The sequence below is a fragment of the Loxodonta africana genome, chromosome 1, assembly GCF_030014295.1.
Source record: "Loxodonta africana isolate mLoxAfr1 chromosome 1, mLoxAfr1.hap2, whole genome shotgun sequence".
NCBI classification, from domain to species: Eukaryota; Metazoa; Chordata; class Mammalia; order Proboscidea; family Elephantidae; genus Loxodonta; species Loxodonta africana.
This window is the reverse complement of record NC_087342.1, coordinates 182,271,033-182,296,579: the sequence shown is the minus strand read 5'-3', so window position 1 is coordinate 182,296,579 and position 25,547 is coordinate 182,271,033. Positions and strand designations below refer to the sequence as shown.

Below are 25,547 nucleotides of genomic sequence, written 5' to 3'. Positions count from 1 at the left end.
ACAGGTTTTGTTTCTCTGAGAACCCAGCCTAAGACATTTGGGCTTTTACTCATTACCATTGTTTTAGTCACCATCAAACTATATCTCTATTTAAGTCCTCTGTTCCAGTTACATCGAATCTACTCTGGACACTTCACAAGCACATCAAATGTGACAAGTCCCAAAGAGAACCCATTGTCTTTCTACCTGCTCCTCCTCCAAGGTTTCCTATGCCAGTTATGGCAAATCATATCAGTTAGTTTTTTAAGTCAGTCCTGGATGTTGATTCTACTTTGAAGATACAGCTAGAAAAGTTACTTGTCTTCATCCACAGAGCTATTATACTAGACAGGATCTTCTCATACCCAGACTAAACAATCCACTGGATCTACCAGCTTCTTTTCTTATACCTTTTAACTGATTCTCCATTTGAGTTTTACAAAGCACAAGTCTGATCACACCATTCTCCTACCATGGCTACTCATTCCAGAATCCTTAACCTAATAAGACTGCGGATGATCCAGTCATGCCTACCGCGCAGCTCTATTCTCCACCTCATTCTATGTTAAGCTATCCTAAACTTCTTTTATATTTTTCTACAAAATTATGTTTCTCTTGTTTGCTTTCACATATGCCAGTGGGGAGCGGTTTTACCCCCCATGTGACAGTTGGCAATGTTAGAAACATTTTCGGTTATCACAACCGGTGGGAAAGGCAGCGCTACTGGAATCTAGTGGGTAGAGGCTACGGATACTACAATGCTCCTAAACATCCTACAATGCACAGGACATCACCCACAATACAGAATTATCTGACCCAAAATATCAATAGTGGTGAGGCTGAGAAAGACTGACCTATGCTGTCCCCTCTGTCTGGACTAATCCTCTCTTCCCCTACTCCACTCCTCTGCCAAACTCCCACTTATCTGCAATTCTTACTTTAAATGTCACTTTCTATGGGAAATGCTCCTAACCCAATAAACAAGGTTAATTTCCACGATACCCTTTATAATTACTTGTTCAAGATATGTTTTCCTATAAAGCTCTGTGAGGGCACAGCCGTATCTATCCACTCACTATTGTGTCCCCCAGTACCTGTATATATCTCTTGATTAATATGTTGACCTTGGGTTTAAGAAAAATAGAACTTTACTTTGAATTTTCAAAAAACCAAATACATCTCTAGACCTCAGTTTCCTTAACTGTAAATTAGCAATGTTAACACCTACTTTCCCTACCTCACTGTTATCAATGTTCCAATGACCTGAAGTACATGTAGAGTGACCAACCATCCTGGTTTGCACTGACAGTCTCATGTCCTAGGAAACTCCAGTTCTGAGCAAACAGAGACAGTTGGTCACCCTAAATATGAAAAAATAAATATTAAAGTTTGTTATACAATTATTTTATCATTAAAAAAAAAGTATTTAGAGTAGAGCTGAGCCTTTATAAAGCCCTTAATTGTGTTAATTTCTATTATGATAATAAAGATGATGATGATGATGATGATGATGGTATTCTCTCATTGCTTCAGGTATCTTTGGAAAATCTGTAAGTTATATAATTTAACTCAAAATATTTTATTTTCACTTTACAAGTAAAATTTACACCTGAATTTGTTGTATACTCTTCTCATGAGGAACAAGTAGACTTAAGAAGCATTTTTTCTTTTATTCTATAAAAGAGGTTTGTCACATGCATGATACTTCAGCTGTTGGTTCACTCGTACCACCAGCTTCATCAAACTGATAGAAAGAATACCTGAGAGAAATTACTTGAATTCTCTATTGACATAAACTTTAGTCAACCGAAATGCTATTTCTGAGTCAATATTTTTGCAGTTTCACAATTGTTTATCTAATAAAGAGCTATTATTTCATTGATAAGAAGAGCAATCTGGTGGACTTTATTATATAATTAGCCATTAACTGTATTAAAAGCACTGGTGGAAAGAAACTGGTCATTTCAGAGGGTTGGGGGTTTTATATTATTTCAGACGTTGGAGGGTTGGATAATATGCTTGCATCATTTCGCCAAACTAATGGAGCTACAATTTATCTCAGGTACAGATTTACCACACAACACACTGTTATGTGCCCTTAGCTTGATGGCACCTCTATTTAATGATTAGTTCACTTTAGGAAAATGAAGGCCTTATCATGTGTCTAATTAGCCATGCAGTCTGTAATGGGAGCCTAACTCATTTAGATAAAGTCAGTTTACTGATCTGTTCTCGACTAAGGTGCTAGGGGCAGGGGTCACTAGGAAGATATCATTAAAGATTATATATGTTCAAAAAGTGGTAAAATAGACCATAGCATTTGGGCTTTGGGCTTCTTGATAACTATTAAAGGTTTTGTTAAAATGGCTATATTCCAAATAGCAACGATTTCTATATCTTTAAGTAAGCTTGGGAACTTCTTAGCTCAATCATAGTCTTTTTTGCAATCTCCTAAGTATTTAATATTCCACCCACCCACTGCCGTCGAGTTGATTCCGGATAATTGGAAAATTATCACTCATCGGCTAATTGGAAGTTGTGCAGTAGGTCCATGTAAAGAATCAATATTTGCCATCGAATCTAACTTAGCTGTATCTAAAGTTCTCACTCATTCCAGGTACTCCTAGCAAATAACACTTATTTCTAAATTTGTCAAAGAGGATGGTTAAGAGTGATTGTTTAGCTTATAAGACACATTAAAGCAAATGTAAAATAGAGATGGAAATAATTCTTACCTCATTCTTCAGCTTGCTTCCAGAAAACCTTAAAAATCATTACATTTTCCATTAGTTCAAAAAAAGATTACAGTTATAGCATTCAAAGAAGTGCAGAGGACCTAAAAAAAGTAGTGACTGCATACTGTGATTAGTGAAATAAATCTTGATAAATGTGTTCGGTTTTTCAAAGGGACTCAAGCGTCTTTCTCAACTTACTCGAAAAATGTTCTTTAGAGGAAAGTAAAATGGGAGATATTTTAGGAAGTTAAGTAAGAATTGAAGCAGGCAAAGAACACTTGATATTAAACATTTGTCTACTATATTCCTGAAAGAAATTTTGTTTAGCTTACTAAATAATAGTAATTTTCTAAAATTCATAAAAATAATGTGATAATGAGATCATGACAGAGCCATATTCATAATATTTTTTTTAACTCTCCTTAACAGTTTTGCAGGACATACTGCTCCATATTCAATTCTTAACCCTATTTTGAATGCAGCAGGATTTTGTTTAAAATGATAATATCAATGCATAGAATCTAGGTTACTTTTTTTTTTTTTTTTCCTGTGTAGGGCTCAGAAACATTCACCTATATTACTCCATGTCTTAACACACCCTCCATATGAGATTTATATTACTCCGTATATTAACACACCCTCCATTACGAGACAGCCTTCACTCTGTCCTTTACTGATAAGCTCATGGATCACAACAGGGTTAAGGCGTTGAAGTCCAAGCTCAGGCAGCAGCAGACCTGGGCTCCAGCTTAGTCTGAGCCTGTCGCATTAATCTGGCTTCTCAGACATCAACGTATGTTTATCCTTTACAGTGGGCAGTGGCTTCCTCTCCTTGTAGTATCTGAGCTCATTTTAGTGCAGTTCTGATAACAAGTTATCTTTTCCCCAAGATAGCTTTTTTTTTTTTTTTAATTTTTGAGAGCTAAAATCAGTTCTTGGTAAATTATACCAATCTCAGATACGGATTTAGTTATTTAGAGTTCCAGTATTTTAAAAATATATATAAATATATGTATAGTATATTATCATTTATTTTATTGGGTGTCATCTTATTTGTCCATAACCTCTTCCCAATATTTCATACCAACTTAGAGCAATGTGTTCTTTATACTAGTCTGTGCTTTTCCTTTCACAGACACTTAGACAGGCCAATAAATTTATGTGACTAAGGTGAGCTGATAGTCAAAGCGTATGTGATTAGAGATGATTATAATGAATTTTTTGTCTTTGTAAACTTCTGGTCAAGTACATAGATCTTTAAAACAGTTTTTCTCTGAGGAAAAAAATGAGGCTTTTACATTTTTTACTTTTGTTTTATTGAATCTAGCCTGAAAATGGACACAGACTTATGAGTAAATACTAATTTAAAAGCAATTCTGCTTCCCCGATTTCCACTTTTCATCTCTCTGGGACACCTAGTTTACCATTAATTTCTCATAAATGATTGCAAGTCATCTAAATTACTCATTAATCTGGAGCATATAATTGTAAGTGTTCGTACACAGTCAAAATTAAAGTCTGACAATTAAAAGAAAACATTTCAAAAAGCAAAATTAATAAGTAAATTTATTCAATAGATATCATGCATATTTAAAGAAATGCAGAGAAACTGTCTTGATCATGATGGAACTCTACCTTGTCAGGCCTTTTCCAGAATACACGGAGTGGTAATATGCACTGCTCTCTTTGATGCCAATCCCATAATAATGATACCTATAGCAAGGACAGGAACCAGATCTGTGTTACTAAGGGGTATATTTGAAGAAGAAAAGAGACTAATGTATATTTGAAGTAAACCACAAGTACAAACTGTAATCTCTTCCTTATCTTCCTTTCCTAATTTTTTCAAATAGCATATAAACATGCTGAATCCCTTCTCTGACCATCACTAATCTTATTTATGGTCATATTTCTGGCTCTAGTCTCAAGAAAGATAAAAGAGCCATCTACCTGTAATCCCCTGGACCCTAAAGAGTTGTTGTTGTTTGCCTTCAAATCGATTCTGACTCATAGTTATCCTATAGGACAGAGTAGAACTTACACATAGGGGTTCCTAGGCTGCAGTCTTTACAGGAGCAGATCACCAGGTCTTTTCTCCCACAGGCCACTGGTGAGGTCAAGCCACTGACCTTTCACTTAGCAGCCAGGTGCTTAACCATTGTACCACCAGGGCTCCAGCTTAAAATATTCGGCTCCACACACACACACAAAAAGCAAATATAGGCACTGGCTCTTACAATGTCTGTTTGCAAACTGCTTGGTTCAACTTGAATTTAGTCAACTGAACAAAAAAATGTTATGGTCTCCTTTATAGTATATTCTATTGGATGGAGGAAGAATATGGCATTATGTGTGAGGAAAACACTGATGTCATGCATAGGAATAGGTATGAAGCGTGTAACCTTTTAAGAGATATGTTTCTTAGGAGGTATGAGAAGCCCAAGTTACTGACATTTTCACGTTAAACTTTTTGGAACAATGGAAAAAACAATGTATTCGTGTCATGAATAAACAGAAATATGACACATGGAAAGTAAGTGTTATAAATAATTTGCTATAAATGTACCAATGATCATGAGCCACAAGACAAACATAACATCTCATCAATTCTCAAATTCTGGCTTATTCTCCTAAACCGCAGACTCCTAACATATTGAACACCCGAATACAAACGCTGCAAATGTACAAAAGCTAGTCAAATAGTGGGTGTTTGGAGAGTGGAGCCAAAGCCTGCTAACATCTGCTTTCAGTGGTCAGTCCCCACTCTCCCACCCACCGTAATCATACCACTACCTACCTACCCTTTAATTTACACTCATCTAAGATCCTCAGTGGTTAAGAGCTTGGCTGTTAACCAAAAAGGTTGGCAGTTCAAATCTATCAACAGCTCCTTGAAAACTCTGTGGGGTAGTTCTACTCTGTCCTATGACTATGAGTCGGAATCAACTTGGCAGCAACAGTTTGTTTGTTTGTTTTTTAAGAAGGGAATGAAATAAAAGTTACTGATGGAGTTTCCAGTCTAGCTATATTTTAAATTTTCATTTCTAAGCATCACAGGGCTGTTGGAGCAAGCCTGGGGCTGTTTGGACAGGGAATTCCAGGGCCCCACAGGCCTGGAACTGGGAAGTGGTCTAAAAGGAAGATGTGGGCTTTGGGTGGACGCATTCACTCAGGTTATGATCTCCTTGCCTCACAGAGAGGTTAGCAGCTGGGACAGAACCCTCTAAGTACAAGGCCCAGACACTGGCTCTCTTCTGCCAGGTTCTAAGCGCAATAATGTGGCAGAGAAGTGCCTCTAATGACCCTAAGACATTCAAGATGGAGAGGGATATATGTGATATACACATATTTTTAAATATTAAAAAAATACCTATCATAACAAGGAACATTTTCAGAAAGAGTCCTTACATGTGAGAAACAGTAATGGGGCTGATCAAGATAAATGAAGATATTTTATGATTGTGGCAGACTGGGAACAATTTTTCATATACTCAACTTTGGTAGAAAGATAACAATAGTCTATTAACCTGAACAGATGAGCCTCATAACTGCTCCATTTTTATACCCATTGACCCATTGCCATCGAGTTGATTCTGGCTCATAGCGACCCTATAGGACAGAGTAAAAGTGCTGCCATAGGGTTTCCAAGGAGCACCTGGTGGATTCAAACTGCTGACTTCTTGGTTAGCAGCTGTAGCACTTAACCACTACACCAGGGCTTCCTCCATTTTTATATTACAGAAAAAAAATCCTGTGGTAAATGAGGAAGAAGAACCTCTAAGATGTAGAGAAACAAAATAAGAAATGAAGGAAATATAAAACCTATGGAAACTCCAAAATATTGAACTGATTTATGTCTCTAATTACAAAGTAAAAGAGGAAAGCTTATTTAAGCCATAAAGATCTTATCAAAAACAGCTATAGTAAAGAAATAGATAAGGAAAATACCTAAAAACCATGAAAAAAAATTAGCAGCTTTAGATGATATTCAACCAAGTATATTAGAAGAATTAGTTAATGAACCTTAGAGTCTGAAATAATTATTAATATTCCCTTTATTAGCTTTTAGAACTAAGATACCAAAGGAATTTTTTTTTATTAGCAGAAGTAAAACAAGTGATGTTTGAGAATAGGAGGGATGTATTGCAATAAAAAGATATTGCAATTTAATGTCCTTTTGTAAAGTTTTTTGTTTGTTCTATAGATTTTATAGTTTATGTAACTGCATTTTAGCCATTTGCTGAATCAATATATGTTCCGTATTGCTTTAAAAGTTGATAATCATTTATAATAACTTTTCTTGTTTCTCATCCCGAATCCTTTTTTTAATATTTAAATAATATGGTATACATGGTAAAGTGATTTGCCATTCAGACTGAGAAGATGCTACATCGCCTTGACAGGTGGTAGACAAAAATCATGAAGTAGGTCAAAAAGAAGACCATGAACCCAACAAATATTAACTAGGGTGTATGCTATGTCTTAAGCACTCTGCTAGGTGTCAATACAATGATGAACAAAACAGACATGGAAAATCAAGTCAAGAACATGTGTTCTGAATTCCACCCTACTTTATGGTCTCATGAACCAAAAAAGGCCACCTACTAATAATAAAGCAGCAACCACATTAAATGTGTATCCAGCACTGATACACTTTTACTTCTAGTTTTAAAACCACCTAATGATAACATTTTTAAATGCACCATTCTTTAGGACTCAGGAAATACTGGTTAATGTGGATTGGCTAATTTTTTTTTTTTTAATATGTACTTCTCATGGCTTTTAAAGAGGCTATTTTTTATTACACAATTCATTTGTTCCTTATTTTTATAAAATGACTGTTGTTTTGCCCTCTCCCTCTAAATCATTGGAACCCTGGTAGCACGGTGGTTAAGCATTCAGCTGCTAACCAAAAGGTTTCCAGTTCAAATCCACCAGCAGCTCATTGGAAACCCTATGGGCAGTTCTTCTCTGTCCTATAGAGTTGTTATGAGTCGCAACTGACTCAACGGCAATGGGTTTGGTTTTTTTTTTGTTTATTTTTAAATCATTAGGGTAGAATATCTTTTAAAATAAAAGTATTTAGTGCCTCTACCTACATTCAAACTCTTATATCTACATTCAGCAATATATGTGTTTCATTCATAGGTCAAATGTAGATGACACTGTCAACCCAGAAACACACTGACACTCAAGGAAAGTGACCAGGGCAGCTACATTAGGCACTACAAATCAGAAATACCATTGGCAATATCTCTTAATACAGATATGTCAGTGTAGTTGAGCATATTCTATCAATTCAGTCTTACAAACCAATCCTAACCTATAGGGAACCAGTGGAAGGGCATCCTCTCTTTTGTTTTTTCAAATATCTATTCAGTGCTTACTCTGTACTAAGTGCTAAGGATTCAGAGAGAGGTAGGAGAGGGTCTCTGCCTTCGAGGAGTTGACTGTCTTGTGGGAGAGAAAAGCATGCAGAGAAAAAATTGCAATACTAAATTAATATGTGCTTTTTTTTTTTTATAATTGAAGCAGGTAATAACAGAAATAGTTACATTCATTGAGCACCTATTATATGCCAAGAACTTTATTTTTACATGATCTCAAATTTCTACAGCAGCCTACAAGTTTCATCTCTACTTCAATCAAAGCAGAGGGTCAAAGAGGTCATGTGATTTGCCAAAGACCACCCAGCTAGTAAATGGCAGAGGTAAGATTCAAACCCAGATCTGCAAGCTCTGCAGAGCACTCTTTATTTCAACAGACCATGTTGCCTCCATACTCAAGATGCAAATATGTACATATATATTTATGTGTATATATATGCAATGTTATTTCTCAATTTTTTACAATTAGAAACCCTCAAGTGAAATACAGTTAAAATACGTTTCCACTCACGCACATACACTCTCTCTTCTAGTTCAGCATGAATCACAGTAAGCATTAACAATTGACATAAATCATTAAGATGTACTACGCCATTGATCTGGACGTTTCATATCTGACATTCCTCCCTCTAGACTATGTGCTTTCTATAACTGGAAATCCATAAGCATGAAAAAATGAATGAACAACATGAAAAGAAGTTAAAAATAACAATTTGCCCTAAAAAAAACTTTATAAACAAGAAGTTGTCAATTAAGGGCATGCACGTAGTCTTCATAAACATATCAACCCAATTTTAAATCTGGTAGATGATAAAGTATCTCTTGCTTAACATGATGCAAAGAAATCTACTACAAGCACTGTATCACCTTATCTATTACTATTAGGATTACTCACTCTCCGTAAATAACTTGGGCTTTCTCACCCGGGTGCTTGTTTATCTTGTTGAACTCTCCATTGGGAATGCCCTTGTTCTTTCATGTCCTAATTTCTTACCCACCTCTCAAAGCATAGCTTTAATGCATGACGTTTTGCCTGGTCTCTCCGGGAAAACTAATCTCTCTGTCCCTTCACTTCTCTCTTGGTCATTTACCTCTGTAGTTTTATCCCTTGTATCATTGGAATGTGTGGACCTAGCTTGCCTCCCCTACTAAACTATAAGATTTGGAGGAACGGGATTTTATCTTTTTCTTCATTGTATTCCCCCTTAAAATTACTGTAAAGAAAAAGTCCTCAAGCATTTATTGGAGGATTCAATGTGTTCTTCTGCTAGGAATTCAGAAACTGATAAAAATCCTCTTAAAGCCAAATATTTTCAGTGACCACCACAGGCTGTAAATAAAAGATTAGAAAAAAAATTTTTTGTTGCAGTTGAATCCATTCTGACTCATAGCGACCCTATAGGACAGAGTAGAACTGCCCCATAGGGTTTCCAAGGAGTGGCTGGTGGGCTCAAACTGCAGATCTTTTGGTTACAAAATTCCATGTACATAAAAACAATGCATATAAAGGGCATGAAGTCAGTGTATTTAGGCAGAAAGACTGTTCCTAGGAATACAAATTTAATGATTTGTGATGACGACTGTACTAAGTTAGCACATTTCATATCCAGTTTCTCCTAAAACCAGTGAAATCATCTTTCCCCTTAATCCTTCTGTTAGTCTTACTAGATACATGTTATCATCTGAGTGATGAATTAGTGTCTTTGAGAACAGAGAAGAGTTAATAAATGAGCAGCTCTCTGCCTTCCTGGCAGCTAAAGACACACCTCATAAAACTGGGGAGAGTGATTTCATGCAACATATACATTTATTTTTCATCTGACTTGGAATATTTCGTTGTATTTTTTATTGCTAATATATTTCCCTACTGTAAGTCTTGCTAGGAAATATTTTCCAAAAATATTATGTTATAATAAGGACAAATGCTGGTACATGTTAAATAAAAAGTAAGGTTTGCCTTATGTGGGATGGCCAATTGTTTAACTCATATACCATTACCTAATGCCTACCTCGTAGGTTAATCTGAATAAAGATTCCCAAACACATCACAGTTCTTTCTTCCTATTTGATTAGTCACCCATTTTTATTAAATAAGATGTATGATAAATGCTCAAAAATCCTGGGTGTTAGTAGCTAATTTCTCTAAGATATTATTTGCCTCATGATAGTAGCCTTTGCGATTACCTAACACAACTGTGTTTATTCATTAGCATCGACAGTCCTGAGCCTATGTCAAGTGACAGATATCATTTATGATTTTGGAACAAAGTGGAATAATTAATGTGTGTCAACATTTTAAAGTGAATATGTTATAAAATACGACACTTTTAATAGGACAAATGAAATTATTGCTGCTCTTTTTTACAACTAAAATATTTACCTTGTGTCTAATACTTTTCTTCATTTGCTGACCAATTTATACCTGTACCTATATTTCTTCTTTTCCATTTCAGTCACCATACAGAATTCCTGAAACATATGTTCCACTGAGCTAGTAGCCCTGATGTTAGTTTACACTACACGAATGATAACTGATAAGGAAATGATGGGATTAAGCTGCTCAGGGACTTGCAATAACTTGCTATGATAAGAGCAGCTGCCATATCAGTTTTATTAACCCACTAAATCACTACTAATAAATAAGATAATAGCTTTTGTCCATCATGTTTAAAAACTAAGATTTAACTGATCAAAGTCTACAAGAAATTAAAATGTAACTTCAAATCAGTCTTCCATGTACATGAACTCTACTAGGTGGGCTGAATTGTGTTCTCTCTTATTCTGCTGAGCTATTCTGAGCATGAATGGGATACAGGCTTTTTTTCTCACTATTGTATCCCTAGGATCTCACCAGCACCTGGACACTCAGTAAAATGCTTGTTAAATAAATGACAATTAACAGTGACTGTTTTTTGATAGCAGCTACCCTACCTTGCAGTTCCTGGCATCTTAGACACTGTTTAGCACCATACTTTGTACATCAATATAAATCTGAATGGGTTGATTATACTTAACATCATCTGTAACCATGAAATATGTAAGATTTACTTTTTATTAGATATACTGTTTTACTATTAAATGTTTCATTTTTATTTACTCAAAACCTAAATTTAAAAAATATTATGTAGAAAAAAATTTAAATGTATATTTTGGCATTGGTGCTAAATTAAAGGGGGGAAAAAGAAGAAACACAAAAGCAAAGCCAGTTTTTAGCTTGGTTATGAGAATGTATGAAGTCTGCCATTGGGACTGTTGGTTTTTTTGGCAGGAAGGAGAAGGTAAAAGTGAAAGAAGGGATGGGGAGCTGAGCTGTCAATGCCACCTGCAAACTGAACGTACCCAAAACACACTTAGGTTAGGCCCTCTAGGGTGAGGTGTTCTGACCCAACATGGTAACCTTCAGAGACTTTCATCTGTAACCATCAGCGGCAGTGGCTTCCTATGTGAAACACTGGGCTAGCCACTGGAAACAAATTATTTCATTTTTAATTGTTTTTAGTTTTGACAGTGGATGATATCTGGTCCTAGGCGGTGGGTCTAACCATTTAGATTTTTATGCTTTTAGTACGTCTGTTTGTTTTAAATATTTTATCTCTTCCTTTCGGATGAATACACTTTTTGGCTCATTTTATTTAGTTAAATTTTTTTCACTTTCCACTTTTTAACGAGGAAAAGAATTGACGCCTGCACAAGGTGAATGCTGTGAGGATTGATCATTACAATGCCCGGATGGATCAGAGCTTAGGGAAACAGAACTTGATAACACACACAGAATCCATTCATAACCTTTAGACCCAAATGACCATATCTTTGTCCTATAGATCACTGTTTCCCAATCTTCTGGATTTCGTACATGAACAAGTAAAATTTGGAGCATGCTATTGGAAACACTGGTGGTGTAGTGGTTAAGAGCTACAGCTGCTAACCAAGAGGTTGGCAGTTCGAATCCACCAGGCACTCCTTGGAAACTCTATGGGGCAGTTCTACTCTGTCCTACAGGGTTGCTATGAGTTGGAATCACTCTGCGGCAATGGGTTTTTTTTTTTTTTTTTAATTCTTCCATGAGCCCCAAGGCATCTAACAATAGTTTTAGAAAGAGTGGTGCAATCTTGTGCCCAGAATATGGAAGAACTTTTTGAGTCAATCATAATCTAAAAGGAAATTCTATCTGAGAGCCCCAACTGAAATGATTGGACGTGTAATAACTATTCTATGAGAATTTTGCAAAAATTGAGAACTCATTCTTTAACCTTCATCTGAACAGTTATAGAATACTAATATATCTTAATATACCATCCAATGAAGTTAAAATACATTAATACAAATTCATTTTTTTTTTAAACAATTCAGTAAATACTTAGCAACAGTATGTTTAGGGTACTGTACTAAATACTCCAAGGGCAATAAAACAAGTTTTGCAAAATTACTAGTAAAATTGGGAGAAGTTGTGAATTCCTGATTCTCCAAGATATGTTGCTTCTTCATTTATTATTTGTCTCATTTAATTGTTCCTTTTTTATTTCTACATACATAAAAGTACATTTCATAAAATATAAATTTTTGAAAATATTAAACAGCCAGTATAAATGATCATTATACAGATGATACACCAACATAGAGAAATGGTTAGGAGAAAAATTGAAAAGGCAGAAAGCACAATTGTGTTTGTGTTGCAAATTTACTTTTACATAAAACATAAGTATCTTTAAATAAATATAAAATAATTAAAAATATCTTATGCTTGAGGGTTGAGAAATGTTATTAGCTTTTTGAAGAAAAATATGATATAGTAATAATTTTAAAAATTGTTTAATCAGTTCAAACAATCTAAAACGTGTACCTCAAAAAAAATTTCAATTAAATAATTATTTTGTTGATATGACTGATACCAGAAAGAATTAGGTCTTACTAGCTCATAACGCACAAGCTTTACAGCCAGATAAATCTTGATGTGTTGAATGATTAAGTTCATATTATTAAGGTAGTGAAGTTGAAAACATATTCATCTCTCCATTCATTCTCAGATTTTATCTCACTTAATTCTCACAATAATCCTGTGAGATAGGTATTACATATCCACTTTACTGATGTGAAGCTGGGTGATGTGTCCAGTGTCATAGGGCTTTATAGGGAAGTATGGAATTCAAGTTCAAATTTGTTCAGCTTCAAATCCCATGCTCTTAATCATGAAGCTATGATGCCTTTTGATATATTATCTTTCAAGATAAAAGCAGGAAAGCCACCTTGCTATTAATATTTACATCAAAATATTATCCATTATAAGAAACACAAATTCTATATCTTACTATATCCTACAACATACTTAGTTTACATACGGAGGATGTCTTTTCCCCCATAATATCAAAATACCAAAAATCTAATAGTCAAGTAATAAAAAGAAAATAGCATATCATTAAGGCAGAAAAAATTCAAAGAATTATTAATGTTTCACTTTGGGGCATATCTATGGCTCTTAGATATCAAATTGCCTGATGTCACCACATGTTCTCACATAAGCCTGAACACTAGATCCTCAGTGTGTCACAATGGACAGGGTTAATGATTCATCTGTAATCCTAAAGGCTCCTTCAAGGATTAAATGACTTTCCCTGCAGTCTGCCCACTGCCCCTTTGTTGATCCTGTGAAGAGGATTTCCCTCCATTGCTTTGCCTCTTTTTCCACTATCTGTTTACCTCGAACCCTATCTGCTCTCTTCTCTACCTACACAATTCAGTGGGAATCAAATTCAGCAGAAATCAGTCAGTTAAGATGAGTCAATTTTGAAACAAAGCTGATTTGGAAGGCATGGACGAATTTTGTCTTTTTCAACCTAGCATTTTATTTCTTCCTCCCTGGCCACAATTCTGTTAGCATTAAAATCAACTAAGTAAGTAGCGATTGATAATCTCATATATACCAGACAAGAGAAAGGATATGAAAATGCACAAGACAGCCTCTATCCTCAAAGTGCTTATTATCTGTAGGGGGCAGGAGATAAGTTAATTTCACATTAAGACAGGTACCAACAAACTACTATGAGGGTACAAAGAAAGAGCCTACAATAAATCAAGAGACTAGGAAAAGACTTAAAAGAAGAGGAATTTCATAAAACATTCTTGTAAAATGGCTAAGATTTCAATGTTATATAGGAGGGAGACAGACAGAGCAAAAGAATGACAGTTGAGAATGAAACAAAGGGTCCTGGGGGAATAATTTGGCGAGAGCATATGCTACATGCTGATTAATGAGGAGGAGTAAATGATAAGATAGGAAATGGATTGGGACTAAATCATAGTGACCTTGAATGTCAAGGTGAGAAAAGTTTGTCTTCAATTACTAGAAATTATGAGCCAGTGAAAGTAACTAAGCAGGAGCGAGATATGATTGAATCTGAACCTTAGAAGATCAACATGGAAAACTTCCGTAGAATGGAATGAAAAGAAAGTCAAAGCTAGGTTATGAAGATAGGAATGAGAAGAGATACATTCAAGAGAATTCAAAAAGTAGGACCTATTTATTGGCAAGTAACTAGAGTTGTGCTATCCAGGAGGGTAGCTACTACCCACTCGTAGGTACTGGACACTTGAAACGTGGTTAATCTGAATTGAGATGTGCTATAAATGTAAAATGTACACTGGATCTCAAAAACTTAGTATGAAAAAAGAATGTAAAATATCTCATTAATAATTTGTATATTGGTTACATGGTAAAATAATATTTTAGATATGCTTGGTTAATTAACATAGTATTAAAATTAATTTCACCTGTTTCTTTTTACTTCCTTAATATAGCTACTAAGGAGCCCTGTTGGTGCAGTGGTTAAAAAGTTCGGCTGCTAAGAGGTCAGCAGTTTGAACCCACCAGCTGCTCTGCAGGAAAAAGATATGGCAGCCTGCTTCAGTAAAGGTTTCAGCCTTGGGAAACCTATGGGGCAGTTCTACTTTGTCCTATTGGGTCACTATGAGTCAGAATCGACCCAACAGCAGAAAAATTCTGATTTAAACATGTGGCTGCATTATATTTCAATTGGACAGTGCTGGACTAGATATCAGGGCAGAAGGAGACAGTGAACAAACTAGCAAAGGAACTAGAAGAGGGAAGAGAACCTGGACAGTGCTGGGACAGAGAAGCCATAGGGGAAATTTTATTCATTTAATTACTTTAAGAGGGTATTATCAACAGGTTCAAATGCTAGACAGGTGCCAAGGAAGAGAAACAGTAAAAATGAGCAATAGTAGTTTTGCTCAGGTAAAGAAATGGACCAGGAAAGAGCAAAGTGGTCAGTGGTGGGGGGATTGAGCAAATAGCTACTTTTTCAAGTGGGTTTGAGGTTTTTTTTTTTTTTTTGATATAGCAGAGTATGCTTGTAGGCAGAGGGAAAAGAGGAACTGAAGAGGCAGTGGACAGGGGAAATAATTGATGAACAAGAACCTATAAACTGGGCATTGTACAGAGATTGCCACAAAAGAGAAACTAAAGATAGCAAGAGAGAATATATGATAGTTTATGCTTATATTTACATTGACAGGACCAAAGATAAAAGGTCATTTTCTTTAACGGAAAAGAAGGTAATATTAAGAAATTATTACCTAGGAAAGGAAACTACAGCAAGAACCTGAACTGTGCTAAGGCACTTCCTTTCAACTCATAGCTCTTCAACTCCATGGCTTTGGCCCAGCTCCTTAGGAATATTGTGGATTCTATTTTGTCACTTAATTAGCCATATATATTTTCCTTTCATGATGATGGTGACTTTGGTAGTGGCTTTATGATTATAAAAATGATTTATTTAGGGTATTTCAGCAGAAAAAATAATGTTTTATGATTATGATTTTTCTGTATAAATTTTGCTTTCTCAACATTGCTCTAAAATCCACTTTTCTTTTTTGTTCTTACAGTTGGTAGAAGTCTGGCTCATCAAGAAGATAATACCTGGTTTTATCCAACTGATCTTTTACTGATAAAGTCAATGCGTGTTTTACATTTGTGTCAATTCTCATGTGTAAGGACAGATTTGATTATGTGTTCATCAATGGGTCTTACTTTGAATGGCCTCTTGTTCCAAGTCGTCTTGTAGTTAGGAGGGGAAATTTCTGGCGAATTGTCTAAAAAGAAAGTCAATTACTTCAGTTTTTGAAAAAGATGTCATTCTATTGCAATCCACTCATAATCAATACTTCAGGAAAGTGAAGGTTGAACTGCCAGCAAACATTTAGTCTGGAAAAAGTAATATCATGTACATATTGACAGGTGATGCCTCAGCGGAGGCAAGGAAGTCCTTTTTTGATTGGTATGTTCTATTACCCTTGTCTCAATTTCCAGGGCAGACAGTAATACTATGTGCATTGCTTGATTTTGCTACCAAAGCAGTTATTACATTATTTGTGCACTTAGTGAGAAGATTTGAGCTTCTTTTTAATAATACCATCCAGAGATTCATCCACAATCCTTTCCTAGCCCTTTCTCTGCTTTACTGGATCTCCACAATAATGACATAAATTTTTTTCTTTGGTATTATCCCTTCTGTAATTTTTTTAAAAATTAGGATCTGATTAAAGGACAAAAATGTCTTCTATATAAAACAGGAGTTTTATATTCAGACCTGGGGAGATCTATACATGAACTTCGAAGGAGTTCATGGGAAAACCTAACGTATGTGTTAATTTCCTGGAGACTGGCTCTATCTACAGTTTTTATTAGAGTCTCAGGGTATCTCTTGACCCCCTCAATTAAGAATTACAACCATAAGATGTTCTCATAAAATGATAATGCTAATATGGACATTAGAAGCTCGACTTCCTTAATTTCAACCTCCTCATTTTATAGAGTGAGTGAACTGAGTTTCAAAGAGGTTAAGTGCTTCTCAAAAGGGCTCACAACATATTAGTAACAGTCTAGGCTAGAACCTAGATTGCTTGACTGCCATGAACCATATTATACTGCCTCCCATAGACAGACAGATTTTCTTAGTTATTTAATTAAAGAAAAAAAAAATTGAAATCTGGACCATAGCATTCATTATCTTCTGGACAATGAGTCCCTCTACAGGTTAGAATTTGGATTTCAGTCTACATGGGATGCAGTATTTGAGACCCAAGCTTCTACAGTTTTTCTAGGCTGTCCCTAGGATGTCCTCAGACAACAGAATATTGACCAGAATCTCACATGAACAAGACTTCCCCAGGAAATTGATATTCTTTTCTGATTCTCAAATGAAATCAATATGTACAAGTATAGTATAGTCAATTCTATAGATTTACATCCTAACCATACAGGTTGGGTATAATGGAGTGTTTTTAAATAGGAGAAATTTAATCAATCCCATTACAAAATCTTGGAAGTTTGAGGTGTAAGGATACTCAGAGTGAAATGGAGAATTAAGAGAATTCTTTAAATAATAGACTAAAAATTGATTGAAAATCTCATACACTCATACACTTAGACTAGCTAAATAAAGGTAATCGCTAATTGCATTAACAAGGTACATTGCCTCCACTTAATTTGCTTCCTAACACGAGGCCATACTATGCCTTTTAATGCATCTCTCTTTGAAGGGACATGCCACTACTCAAGTGAAGTTTGCTTTAAGATCATGTTAAATCTTCTGATAGCTGGGGTTGTAATATTCAAAATCTAGGTATAAACATTTAGCAGCTCCAAGCACAGCTCTTAAGAGATTCCATTTATTCTTGAGAAACAAATATTTTAATATTATGTAAGAGAACATGAATGGATGGGTCTGTTTCTATACTGTTTGCCTCACATGATTTTGGTTATAAGATGGCATAACCACTATGTGTCATTTACCTTTCCAAAAGTGGCCGCACAGGCTGGCTCCAATTTCTCTTTCCTGCAGAAATCTAAATAATGTGCATAAAGGATGCACCGTGGTAAGCAAACTCCTTCACATACAATATAATTCTCTTCAAGCCTAAGAAAAAAGGCAAAAAATTAAGTCTAACCTTTTCTTTGTTTCTCCTTCCCTTTCTCCTTTCATATTGATTTAATGCCCATTTTGAATCCAGACTCTATACAAATGAGTTCATGAATAAACTTCCTCTATTCTGGATATTACTACAAATTGGATCACAAGCATTAATATTAGAAGCACAAGAACTCACAATGAATTTCTACTAAAGCAAAAACCGAAACTAAACTAGTTACTATTGAGTTGATCCCAACTCAGAGAACCCATGTTGCACTGTTGAACTTCACTCCATAGGGTTTTCAAGGCTGTGACCTTTTAGAAGCAGAATGCTGGGCTTTTCTTTCGAGGTGCCTCTGGGTGAGTTCAAACTGCTGACCTTTAGGTTAGCAGTCAAGTGCTTAACTGTTTGCACCACCCAGGACCACCTGAATTTCAATTAGTGAAGTTAAAATATTATGGCTCACATAAAATCACTTCTGCCTGGTCAGCATCCCAAATATTAGGGCTTACTTCTGTGTAAATCCTCACTCTTCATCATGGTTTGCTCTGTAATACAGAACCGTGAATGATGAAATCAAAGATGATAGTGTTTCTAAAGAACTCAATATCGTCAACACAAAAGGGCTGCCAGGCTTCAGACTATCAACTGCCTACACTCTCTTTCATTCACAAACAAGTACTGAGCCCCAAGTAGTTAGGAAAGGTATTGATGTATTTATTTTCAACAAAAAACCCATTGCTGTTGAGTCGATTCCCCACAGGCTTTCCAAGGAGCGGCTGGTGGATTCAAACTGCCAACCTTTTGGTTAGCAGCCCAATGCTTAACCACTGTCCTACTGACATTCCATTATTTTCAAAATACATATGGTAAACTCATTTTGGTCTGCTTCTATCCCTTCACATTTTTACTGTGATCAATACTATAATTATCTAAGACATCTTGCATATTTGAAACATACATGTAATGCTTCATAGATACCTCCAAACATGACGTATATATCTTCAACTCTGTTATGAATATCAAAGAATTTGAACATTTAAAGATAACTCCATTTAATCTAGATGTCTGCAACTGCAATTAAATGCACTTTATATAAATGCAATAAATATATATTGACGTATTACAAGTACCTGAACAGCAATCAACCTAGAAATCAGAACTCCTAGATTCTATTCCCCACTTTTCTAATAATTCAGTAGTTAATTTGGGATAAAACTCACTCATAGCTTATGTATAGTAAAATCAAAATGAATAAAATACAGAAACAATGACATATAGAGTACACATTCATTAAAATTGGGTGGAACCCACAAGAATTCTGATTTAACATGTTTCCAATGTGCATGAGATAAAAGCTGAAGAAAATGTTCTCTGAGCAGGTAAAGCATTAGAAACCGGTACCATCTAGTATTTTAAAACATAAAATCAGTTTGCATACATAAAACTAAACCTATAACTGATACTGAAAATTAGGGTTAATCAATCAGATTTTTCATTCTGATTTTCATTTCTAACTTTTAACATCCCAAAGATAATCTATTACCTCAAGGGATTTAAGAAAATTCTCAAAATACAAATAATTCACTTCATGTTTTTTTTTAATGTTAAACACATATTTTTAAGAGTGTAGAAAATTCAAACAAAAATGACAGAATTGTATAGTTTCAAAAAGCATAAAAATCACTAAGAACTGTGAGCTACTTAAAACTTATATTTTAATGGCACACACATAACACCCACTTTTCACTTGGCTTTTCTGATATTGTAGTAGGCACTGTCTTTGTCTTCAAAATACTGAGTAATCCTAGACATAGTTAGAACTTTAATGTTGGGTATGGCAGTTTTTCTTTAATCTTAATGTATGCATATTTATAAAATAAACACTCAAGATTGTTTCCACTCACTCAGTTTGAACTGAAAAATATGGAAGTGATCATTTTGAAACACCTTTGTAATATATCTGAAATCAAAACACTTTTATCCCATTATCCTATAGAGAGTTGTGTCCTAAATATTTCAGATAGTTAGTTAATTTACTGCTGTCATGTATTTTTAACTAGTAAGCATGTTACCAACTTCAACAGATAAGCTATAGCTTTAGAGGAATAGTTTATAGTTCAAATATTTGAAAGAGTTGAATTATAAAATCATAAAAATTTAGATTATGTAAATTATAATTCAATGTTTAAATACATAAAAATAAAATTTACTAGTTTTTTGGATACTACTTTTTATTTCTATTGTATTTTCTAAGATTTAGATCATATTTTACATACAAGCAGAATATAACTAAGTAAATAACGCTTTTTATTGATTTGTTTACTATTTGGAATTTAGGAGGACATTTATACTCCTGTTTCTTCACACATTGAGGGAAGCTTAATGTTATTTTTCTAAGTCCTTGTTACTTTTAGATCAATCCTTTAAAACGTTCTCTATATGTACAGAGCCTATTGATAAATTCTTGGTTTTCAAGAATTTGCCACAAAATCCAATTTGTGATATTTACTATTAAAAAAAAAACCATATATGACATGTGCTACAAAACATTTGAACATTTATCTAGTTAATAGTGATATCTTACATGATTTCTCTATGTCTTCTAATTCAAATATATTTCATCTTATGGCCAATACACTATTTTTAATTTGCCCTCTTATAATAAAGGCAATGTTAAAGTTAAGATCAACCCTCCTTTAGAGTTATTTTAAAAACCATGTTCTATAAACACACAAGCTGCCAAATATCAAACATACAAGGACCAAATGATTACATGTTAAGCAAAAAAGTGATGATAAAAACATTCATTATTGCTTATATTTGAAGAAATCGTGGCTTCAGTCACTAATGAACAAAGTAACATGTTTATTTACAGTGCATATCATTTTTGACCAATACCAGAATCTGTCTGTATACCAAATATTCAGTGAAAAAAAATGTGTATAATTTCCAAAAAAGTTTGAGGGAGAAGCGAATTAGGAAAAGCAACTGAGAGACAGTGGCTTTTAAAGTTCAACAGGTGCTTAAATGTATCCCCGTAGTCTTCCGCGGGGAGAGTCTTACCACTGCAGCGTGAGCTGAGTCTGCTTCTTTTTATCCTTCATAATCTGAGTAATGGTTTTCTTCTGAGAGAGGTGTTGATCGGCTTCGTTGGGTTTGCTGTCGTGACTGTCCGCATCCTCTTCTTCAGAGGAAAAGTTACCATTGCTTAAATGCATTTCTGTTTGCAAGTTAAAAGGATGATAAAGAAAAGCAGAATATAAAATCAGTTAAGTAAACTTTAATATACCTTTGGGTAAAAAAAAAAAAAGTGTTTTTTGAGTTTGGGTCAAACAGGGTGGCCAAGGGATGTGGAAACAGCTCTGCGAAATCCCCTAAATTTCACAGCTTCTAGTTGACATTTTCCCGGGGAAACACAAAGCTCTGGACATTCTACATATATGTGTGTGTTTGAGGTGTGTTTATTTTTCTTACTGGACGCTCTTCTTAGGGTATATTCCTGTCTCGATCACATTCCCGGAGGGAGCGGAGCACTCACCTGATTTAACTCCTACCGGCAACTCTGGGTCTTCCTCTTTCTCCTCGCCGCCCAGCGGGCCCCCAGGCTGCACCCCAGCCGTCAGGTACACCCTTTGCTCCGGGTAGGCGAGCAAGCCCTTGCTCAGTAGCTGCACACAACACTCCTGGATCTCAGGGGAAACTTGGGGCGAAGGCTGCGTCTGCAGGAAAGAACATTCCAGCTCCGGGACCTTGGCCATCCTTCTGGCCGCCAGAGACCTCCGCACCCGCCGCTGGGCCGGCTCCCCGGGAGCCGGGAGCCCCTAGCCCCGGGTGGGGCGGGGCGGGGCGGGGCTGGGGACCTGTTGCCGCCGGGGCGAGGGAGGAGGCTGGAGGCTCCCGAGCCGGGGGCGTCGCGCAAGAGGTACGCCGAGTGCAGCTACGACTCAGAACGGCCCGGGGCCGAGGTGGGCCGAGAAGGGACCAACTGCCTCTCTCCACCAGTCCACTGTCCCGGCAGATGCTCAACTCAGAACTCACTTCCTCACCTGCGCCCCAGTCACGCCCCGAGCAATGGAGTCCCATATCCCACACCCCGTTCCTCTCCTTCCTCTTTCTCTCATCTTGCGCTGGGACCGAGGACACTTTTCACATCCAAGGTCCTTGTTTCCCAGACAACTCCACTCTTCTTTCGGGGGACAGATGCACCTGTCCCCATCTCTACTCTTGAGACAGAAATGACGCATTCGGCTGGCAAACTTGGCACCGTGAGCCTCCGGGGAAGCGGGCGTTGAGCCCCCAGACTACCGCTCACATTTTGAGCAGCATGGACAGGTTTATTTTATTCCCAAAATAAGCCTAAGGTCTGGTTGGACCTCTTCCCAGTGGCTTGAGGACAGACCCCATTGCATCACACACCTGCAAGACTGCCCTAGTCGCAGGCACAGGGTACAGTTTCCTGGTACACATGGACCTTGCAGCCCTTGGGCGTCTGGCCCTGGGCTTGGAGGAAAACTTGCACTGGCTCCCATTTACAGTGTTCTCTGATTAAAACGTGTAGTGCAACGGACGTTTGTTGAAATGAAATCTCAATGAATTTCCAAGCCATAATGGCAAGAGTCATGTGATAACTTGTGGTCTCTAAGGGAGAGCAGTGGACAGACTTGGAGTTGGTGTTGACTAACTGCTACAAAATCTCTTCCTTTCATCCTTTGTTCCTTTGTCAAATATGCCCTGTGTTTACTATATGCACAGTGGCTTTCCAGGAAAAGCAAAAACCCTGCTTTTGTTCACACTGCCTCACTACAACCACGTAGTCATTCTCTATTGGGAGAAATCACTCTTGAATTTAATATTAAGTTAGATTACACTGAAACTTAATCTGGGAAACCAAATGAGACCCAAGGGTAGCTGAGGGTGAGTTACTCGTAGGAGTAATACAGTCAAAAAGGGTTATCTTGCCTTAAAAAAAAAAAAAATGCTGGAGAAATCCTACTTACAGCAACCCTGTAGGACAGAGTAGAATTGCCCGGTAGGGTTTCCAGTGAGCTGCCTTTCCGTTAGCAGCAAGATGCTTACCACTTTGTCACCAGGGCTCCATTACCTTGCCTAAGCAATGAAAATTATAGGTGTATCTGAATCTCTCCCATTTTTTTTAGCACCACTCATTGGGAAAGGTTATCACTTCTCTGTCATCAGTTTCCTCCTTACCTGGTACCTCCAGCACACACGGCAAACTCTGAGGCTATACCCCACTAGGACAACTTTGCACACCTGTCCCCTGAAAGCCTCCAAGCCTTCCCAGTCCATATGGCTTAGCTCTACAATACCAAAGTCTAGAATATTCCCCCCCAGACTCTTCAATAATAGAAGTCCTGTTGATTAACTGTGTGCACACAGAGGACTGTATTTTTACATCACGCAGCCAGAAGAAAGAAGTCAGACAAATTACTGGGATCTCTTTTTCAATTTTTAAAAATACTGACCACTTGATACCCACCCAGTTTGACCGTGTGTGTGTGTGTGTGTGTGTGTGTGTGTAAGTCATACAGACACTAAGTGCATATCTGGCCATTATCCAACTGAATTGATCAATGGAAACACAAACAAGATTATTTAAGTCTGTAAGTGAATATTTTTGCCTTAATTTTAAGTGAACCATGTGCCTAACAAAATGACATGTAAAGTTCTTCATGCTTCTATTATGTAACACAAAATCTGACTAGACCTATAACAAGTAAAATAATTATGCTAGTAAAAAGAAAAAAAAAAGTCTTCTGGCATAAAAAAAGCCCAGGGCAAGATGACCCCACTGGTGAATTCTACCAAATGTTTAAAGAAGAATTAATGCCATCTTTCAAACTTACGGAATGCAGCGAAAGCAGTACTGGGCAGGGGGAGGGTGGTACTATCATAATTCCAAATTGCCATTTGTGATTACTATAATGAATTTGTGCTCAAATATTTTGCTCAAATTGTGCTCAAATATTTTGTAGAGAAATTACAGTGATAAAGTGCTGAGTAGGTAAATATGGACATTGGTCTTTTAAAATAGTAGTCCTTTATATGTATAGTGGCCCTATTTAAGCGTGTGTGTGTGTGTGTGTGTGTATTCCTTTTGAGAAATTAGTGTAAGCATGAATCCTCTCATCCATGTACATCCATAAAAAAATCAGCATACAGTTTGACAGATCCCAAGTAAAGAACATCTGACTAAGTCGATTCTGTTTTAAGAAACAAAGCACAATGCCATCTGAAAAAGGAGATTCTCGGAAGTTCCTAAATGATAGTATCTTGATGACTAAAGTCACCACATTAAAGGGCAAAGGAAAAAGACTTTGATGTCAGATACACGTGAATTCATGCTGTGTGACTCTTCGTATTTAGCCTTTCTGTGCCTAAGTTTCCTTTTAAACAGGAAAAAAAAAAAAGTACCTAGCTGTAGAAGACTTTGTGGGTGCTCTACCCAGATCCCCTTGATCTCTCACACCTTTTCTGAGTACCCCTCCCCCTACCTCTGTCTCGTTTTGTTTCCAGTAACCAGCCCAACACCACTACCTGAGAGCACCTGAACCTTTGGAGGCCACCAGACCACCTTTGCTCATAAGCAAAGACACCTCTAGTGTTTAAGAGTTTATATATTCCCTGAGTAGCCATTATCCAATAACTAATGGTTAGGGCGAATAAAAACTCATCTCCCTGGCTTCATGGTAGGTAAATCTTCAGGGCGGCTCTGTATGACTAGGCTGAAATCTTCCTTTGCTGGACCATTCCTAAAATCTCATTCTCACTTGGTTTCTTTTCCTTCCCTGTCCTGCTAACCCCTTACCTGTTTCTTCTGGGAAATTTTACTTTAAAAATCACCCTTGTATACGAATACTTAATTTAAATTCTTCTAACGTGAGACACCACCTTATAGGGTTGATGTGAGGATTAAATGAAACATTATAAGGAAAAATCTAGCGCAGTACCTGGAAAAGAGTAAACCCTCAGAAAGTGACTAATATTTTTATTCCGACTCTTTAGGTCCCTTTTAGTTCTTATAAGCAAGTAAAGAAATTTTCTCTCTTTCACTGCAAAAGGGTTCTGAGAAACATTTTTCTCCTGCCTAGGCTATTTCTGGGATTGGCATGATCTGGAGTGATCATATACTAGGAAATTTTCTGCTATGGAAGTGAATATTTCCCCTGATTGCTTTTTCTGCTCATTAAGTTTACTTTGCTAATACAAGTTCTTCATATTCTGCCTTCTGTTAATAGTTTTCATGTTGCCTCTCCTTCCAAATAAAAGTAAAGTCAGGTTTCACAACTAACAACAAAGCCCCAAAATATATGAAGCAAATACGGCCAGACTTGAAGAGAGAAATAAATAATTCAATAATAATAATTGGAGATGTCAATATTCCACTTTCAATAATGGATGGAGCAATTAGACTGAAGATCAGCAAGGAAATAGACCTAAACACTATAAACCAACTAGACCTAATAGACATTTCTAGAACACTCCACTTTTATTAGTT

The 25,547-nt window shown here is 36.4% G+C and overlaps 1 protein-coding gene across 1 annotated transcript in view; it reads right to left on the bottom strand.

Moving 5' to 3' along the window:
* RFX6 (regulatory factor X6) overlaps window positions 1–21,789 on the bottom strand; it is a 58,296-nt gene extending 36,507 nt beyond the window's left edge. The window contains exons 1-6 of the mRNA XM_003404262.3: window positions 21,570–21,789; window positions 21,095–21,251; window positions 17,910–18,033; window positions 16,146–16,207; window positions 4,350–4,427; window positions 2,715–2,742 (exon numbers count right to left, since the gene is read on the bottom strand). Coding sequence (XP_003404310.2) covers window positions 2,715–2,742; window positions 4,350–4,427; window positions 16,146–16,207; window positions 17,910–18,033; window positions 21,095–21,251; window positions 21,570–21,789 — 669 coding nt within the window. The remainder of the gene's footprint in view (window positions 1–2,714; window positions 2,743–4,349; window positions 4,428–16,145; window positions 16,208–17,909; window positions 18,034–21,094; window positions 21,252–21,569) is intronic.
* Between the last annotated feature and the right edge of the window lie 3,758 nt (window positions 21,790–25,547).